The sequence below is a fragment of the Calypte anna genome, chromosome 4B (assembly GCF_003957555.1).
Source record: "Calypte anna isolate BGI_N300 chromosome 4B, bCalAnn1_v1.p, whole genome shotgun sequence".
Taxonomy (NCBI): Eukaryota; Metazoa; Chordata; class Aves; order Apodiformes; family Trochilidae; genus Calypte; species Calypte anna.
Genome location: NC_044249.1, coordinates 9,917,888 through 9,924,126, shown reverse-complemented (window position 1 = coordinate 9,924,126; position 6,239 = coordinate 9,917,888). Strand labels below are relative to the sequence as shown.

General features: G+C 55.4%; 1 protein-coding gene across 1 annotated transcript; it reads left to right on the top strand.

Annotated features, from left to right (window-relative positions):
* The first annotated feature begins 1,045 nt into the window (after positions 1-1,045).
* On the top strand, positions 1,046-5,268 carry MEPE (matrix extracellular phosphoglycoprotein). The gene is made up of 4 exons (XM_030450887.1): positions 1,046-1,105; positions 2,316-2,369; positions 3,144-3,236; positions 3,331-5,268. The coding sequence occupies exons 1-4, from the start codon at positions 1,046-1,048 to the stop codon at positions 5,266-5,268; spliced, it is 2,145 nt and encodes a 714-aa protein (XP_030306747.1).
* The last annotated feature ends 971 nt before the right edge of the window (positions 5,269-6,239 follow it).

The window sequence follows — 6,239 nt, the reverse complement described above, 5'->3', positions numbered from 1 at the left end:
ATTTCACCTTCAGAACAGATATTTATAAACTTTGCTTTCTGTTTATCCAGTCAGGTGGAACATTTGATAGCTGTCTTCCACCACAAACACATTTTTAGCTGGAAATTACTCCCCCTGGTTATCTGCGGGTGCTGCCAGCCCTGACAAATGTCCTTGGGAACGATCTGATTGGCTCCACATGCTTGGGGCCAACTTTAAATTTCAGCAAAGTGGGCACAGCCTCCATGGTCTGCTGCTGGGACCTGCCTCTGACAGCAAAAGGTAATCTTCTTACCTAGTTTGTCTGCCCCATGCCTCCCCAGCCCTTTGGTTCTGCCCTCCCTGAGCAGGGCATCTCCTGCTTTCACTCTGGGCAAGCTGCAGTGAGGGCTGGGAGACAGCCCAAGCCTCAGCTGTGTGCATCTCTGTGTTGCTCTCTCTTGAGCCTATGTTGGTTGCTTTGTACAGCTGATCCTTGTGTGTGAATTTCCTTCTGGTGTTTTGTGTAGCAATGCTTGCACTGCTGAAAATATTCTTCGGGCTGAACCTGTGAGTCCAAGCCAGGGTGGATGGGTAAAATGGGAATTATCAGCCAACAGAACTACTGTCTCCTGCCATTTATCAACACTGTTGAAACCAGCATTGTGGTTTCTGTGTGTGAGTTTCTTAACCCAGATTTGCAACTGTAAGCGTAAGTGTAGCCTGCAGTGGTTTGCATGGGCGCTCATTGCAAACACCCATCCAAGCTGCTTTGACAGAGCAAGTTCAGAAACTTCCATTCCTGGTGTCAGTGTCCACTCAGTGATGCTGGCTGCACGTGTCCTTGCCTCACCACCATATGCACATGGTGGGACCATAGCCTTTGCTGTGAGGAATGCAGAGTGATGCTGAGTGATACCACAAAGGCTGGGAAAAGCTGGGGTTGTTGGATAACCTCCCTACCATGGGGACTTCGGGACAGCAGGAGCTTTTGGGTTGAAGCTTACCAGGACTGGTTGGGGACCGCAAGTCCCAGGAAGACAAACTCCAGTGATGCTTCACTTTGTGCCTCCAGGATCTCCCCAAGATGCAAACAGCCCTTGTGTGCCTGTGCCTATGCCTGCTCAGCACGACCCTCTCGACTCCTGTGAGTATGGCTCTCCCTGGCTTCCCAGGGTGCTGCCAAAAGTGTGGGATGCACCACCCTGTGCTTTCAGCAGCAGGAAAACATGGGTTGTACTTGCATATAGGTCCTCTGGGGCTTGGAAAGTCTTTTGAGGTTCTAATACAGAGGTGAACCCAGCAGCAAAAATAGATATTAGCACCAAGGTGCCTGATCATTTACTCTCACAGAATTACAGGATGTTCTGGGTTGGATTGTGCAAGGGCTGGTTTGTGTCACCGTAGCTCTTCTTGATTTCTGGGGATCTGGGGATCTGCCCAGAGCTTGTGCCCTGACATGAGCCTGAGAGGAGTCACAGGAAGGGGGGAGGGTAGGGAGAATGCTCACCTTACCCACATGGGTAACAGGTGCTGGAGGAGCACTTGCAATTAAATTTCAGCTCTCCTAATGTGAATTTCAGACAGACACAACTAAAATAAAGAGCAAACTAAGATAAATATAATAGCAGACATTTTTGTCCTGCATGACTCTTACCCAGAGTACTAAATACACAGCTGGAGTGAATATCTGCTTCTGGTGAAGGCCTGCTGTTTCATTAGGGAAAGGAGGAGGGTAACCATATCTTCCCTGAGGGCTGGGCCCTGGCTGTGTGTCATTTATCCCCTAGGACAAGCTTGTACAACCAGGTCTGCCACAGGGCAGCAGAGTGGAAGAAAATAAACCAGCACAGATTTGCTTTTCAGATAGGGGCACAGAAGAAAGATGATTAATATGTTGTAATCCAGCCTTTGACATTGTTCACAAACAATGGATTCACTTGGGAATATTTAATACTCTGGGGAGCATTTTTGCCCTTTACAGCTGGGCTTGGGGTGCTACAGTAGCTGATTTTGCTGAGACTGGAGGGAGCTCCCCTCCACGGGGCTGTCTTCCCTTCTTGTCACATAGAAAATGCTCCAGAATGGCTTGGTGGGGCTCACTGGATGCTTCCACATCCATGTCCCCTATCCTTGAGAGATGCACTGGACAATAGATCCCAAAAGATGCAAGCATAATCAGGGGGAGCCAAAAGCTTGCAAGCACGTATGGAAACCTGTTGTGAGGGCACAGATGTTGCTGCTCTGTTGCCACCACACTGGGCACGGGGGGTGGCTGACAGTGGGCATTGGCAACTGCCTTGAGACCACGTCAGGATTTGAAGCCTTAGCTCTCACTTGTGTTTTGCTGCCTTCAGGTGCCACCACCACTGCCTGGGAGAGCTGCTGCCAAGTGTGTGGGACAGCACCAGGTATGTCCCCCCTGGCCTGATCTGTACCCCATGGGATGCCCTGCACCATGGGCACTCTGCTTTTGGAAGGCATCCCCAGGGAGCTATGGAAAAAGAGAGTGGCAGTCCCCTTGCATCCAAGCAACCCTTTCAAATAGCAGGGGGAGGGAAAGGTGCAATGTGCTCAGGTGAGGGAAGAACTTCCCACACCAGCTGCTCCTCCCTGTGCAGCCCTAGTGCACAAATGCTTGGTGTAGGTTGTAAAAGTGCCAGAAGCAGCTGCTATGCATTTGTGCTTTGTTTGGGTGTTTTCATTTTGTTTTGTTTAGGGTTTTTTCAAGTTTATCAGTGTAAAATGTACCAGTAGCAAAATTCAGATGAGTGGAAGAAAATACCTGATATCAGATATTGGAAGCTAATTGCTGTCCTTCCAGGGCTTTGGTTGCCATCCGTCCCAACACTCATGCCTGATGGGGCCATTAAATATGTTGTTTATTCAAACCATAAGATACTTGCAAAGAAACCCCCCCACCTCCTGAAAGCAAGCAAAGGCAGAAAACGAGCCCAAGGGACCCAGGGGGTGAGCATGGACATTCTGCCCAGGTCCCTGCTTGTGCTGCTGGTTACCTGTGGGAACTCCCCTCTTCTGATGGTGGTCGTGGGAGCTACTGCCTGTACTGGGGGTCCAGTGGCTGCGAGTGGGACCCTGTTGTGGTGCCAGGCAGAGCAAGGGAAGCTCCTGTTACTGTATTCAATATGAAAACTGTGGGGCTTGGTTATTTTCTTCCCCAACAGATACTGCTGAAAGGCTGCAATGCCAAGCATGGCTTCTACGTTTTCAGATTTATCTACTCACTTTCAACACGGAGGAACCAGACACAGATAAAGGTGAGGACGTGGCTGGGTGGCATGGCAGGACGCCAGATTGGCTACAGCACCCCATGCAGCTGGCCCTGACCTCTCCCTTGTGTGTCTTGAACAGAAGGAAGAGGCTGACAGGCAGAATGTCATCCCTGGCCACCAGCTGGGGGAGGACGATGGGAGGTGGGAGCTGACGGAGAGTGGGGTGGCCCTGGAGCGAGATGATAATGTCAGAACTGATGAGACGGAGAACAGAACTGGCCTCAAGCCCGAAAGCAACACTACCCCAGATGCTGGCACAGATCCTCACCCAGACTCCATCACACATGGTGGTGTTGGCATTGCAGGTCCCACACTGACCAGCTTGGAGGGAAGCGGTGACCTGGATTTGGTGGTTGAAGCTGATGGTGGTGTTTCCACTCCTACCTGGGATGGACACCCTGGCAAGACCGTGGTGGGGAACAAGTCCATTGTCAGAAGTGAGGACAGGGATGATGGTGCCCCTGGGTGGGTTCCAGTGGAGGGGACCATGACCACTGGGAGGGAGAGAGCTCCTGCCACTGGAGGGGCTGGGGATGAGGGCAGTGGTGAGGCCAACAACCTTGGCCAAGGGCAGGGGAGTGTCTTGCAGGGCACAGGGACAGGAGGCTCTGCTCTTGCCTCTGTCACTGAGAAGACAGAGGACGTCCAAGTTGATGCCAAAGGTATGGATGAATACGCCTACATTCCTGACTCAGGCAGCATCACTGTCACCCGTGGGAAGGTGGGCAGCACAGTGGGGACCACAAGCTTTACCCAGATCTCTCCAGACAAGGACGATGAGGTCAACATCTTCATTGGGAGAGCGAACATCCACGTGGGGGAGCAAGAAGCCACCCAGGCTGGTGCCACTTCTGGAAGCGAGGATGATGGCATTCCCACTGCAGGAGCCAGCAGCCCCCTGCCCAGGGTGGGCACCACTGTGGCACAGGATGATGATGCTGGCGTCCCTGCTCACAGGCAGCCTGAAGGACTGGCCACCACAGCAACCCCGAGCCATAGGGACAGCATCACCAGCCGACCTGGGGGTGGCCATTCCATGGGAGAAGATGAGTATCACACTACCACCTTTGGTGATGGAGCAGGACCAACTGCCCAGAGCCCTTGGAGGGTCACTCGTGATGATGTTACCATTCCTGCGGAGGCTGACATCCATGGGAATGGTGATGATGAGATAAGAGGTGAAGGGGAGAGGTTTGAGGGGAGTCCAGGCAGTGTGCCTGTCACCACGTCCCGCCAAGAGGATGACCAGGAAGCCACTGCCACTGTCCCAGCTGAAGGGGCCAGCATCCACCTGGGCACCACCGTGGCCTCCCCCAGGGTGAAGGATGGGAACTGCACCTCTGCCCTGGGGATGACCAGCAGCTGCAAGGCAGGGCAGAGCGCTGCGATAGAGAGAGAGGGGAGCCGGGAAGCCGGGCCAACCACCCCCCAGCCGCTCGGGGAGGACCGACCCGGGGGAGCGGGGCTGGACAAGACACCCAGGACGGACAAAGCACCATTCTCACGCAGGAAACCCGGCAGCCAAGCGTTGAGAGGGGCCCAGACGACGGCTGGCGGTCACAGTGGCGATGCGGGGGGCAGCTTGCACACCGCTGAGGCGCAGGCGGGGCGGGACAAGGGCAGCGCGGCAGCGCGGCGCGTTCCGGAGCGGAGCCGTGGTGGGGAGGCCGGGGCGGCGGGGGCTGTGGAGAGGGGAGGGCGCGTCCCTGCGCGCCGTGGTAGGAGGCCGGGGGCCGGGGCACCGGGGGCGTTTGCAGCGCTGAGCCGCAGCAGGCAGGTGGACCAGGTGAAGCGGGCCGACGAGCTCCACATCCGCGAGAGAGCCTTTTACACGCTTGGCGGAGCAGGGGGCGGCCCCCGCAGCCCCTACGCCGGCCCGGGGGGTGCCGACAGCAGTCAGTCCTCCGAGGGGGAGCGGGGCAGCCGCAGCGACAGCCGACAGGTGGGACTGCTGCGGCCCTCGGGGTGGGGAGCCCCGGGGCACCCCCGGGGCCGGTGGAGCCGGGGGACCCTCTGAGGGGCTGCCAGGATCTGCCCCAGCAGGCTCCAGCCATGGGGCTGGGGGTTCCACACATCATGTGTCCCCCGGCATCCCTGCTGCGGGCACTTCCCTTGCCTGGGTGAGGTCACCCTGCACATTGCTGGGGATCACCTGGTGCTTTGCAGCCCAGGAGCCAGAAATCACTGGTTCATACAATCCAGCTGTTACTTTGATGGAGTCCGTGTCCAGCGCTGCCACAGCGGTCCATGGGTTGGTCGCGCTAGACAGCCACGTAACAGCAATTGTACTACACAGCATAGGGTAGCCTTGTTCATGCACTGATGCAAAGCGAGTCTATAACCGGTGAGAAAAAGCCTCTGTCCCTGCCATTCCACATCCATCCTAATGGAGAAATAAATGCATTTCTGTACCTAAGGTTCTGCTGCTTTTGTTTTTTGCAGTGGGGCTTCAGGCAGCTTCTTTGACATGAGCAGAGTACTGTGGTGTGGCTGGTCCCTGGACACAGGTGGATTTCTGTCCCCAGTGGATCCAACCATCACCTTTGGGCTTGCAATTTGGTCAACCAGCCCCACACATCCCTCCCTGGCGTGTCAAAGCCCGCTGGTTTACTGCCAAGGTCACCCACCTCCCCATGCAGTTTGTCCTTCCTGGAGACCCCCGCAGAGCATCTTTCCCATGGGCTCATCTGCAGCAAGAAATCCCCATCACGCCCTCCAGCACAGTGCTGAGATGCTTGCTGGCCCCACTACACTTCCAGCAGCACCATAACACCCTGGCTGTGCTGCTGCCATTCCTACCACTGGCCCCAGCACGTGAGCCAGGCTGTGCTTGGACGTGCTGGAGCCATGTCACTGGTTGTACCCAAAGTTAATCACTATTTATGCAATTGCAGGTTGCTTTTTCTGTCCCAGAAGCTGCTAAAATAGGCACGCTCAGCAGCATGCCAGAGCAGATGGCACAGTGGGAGCAGCACCAAGCCTTGCAGG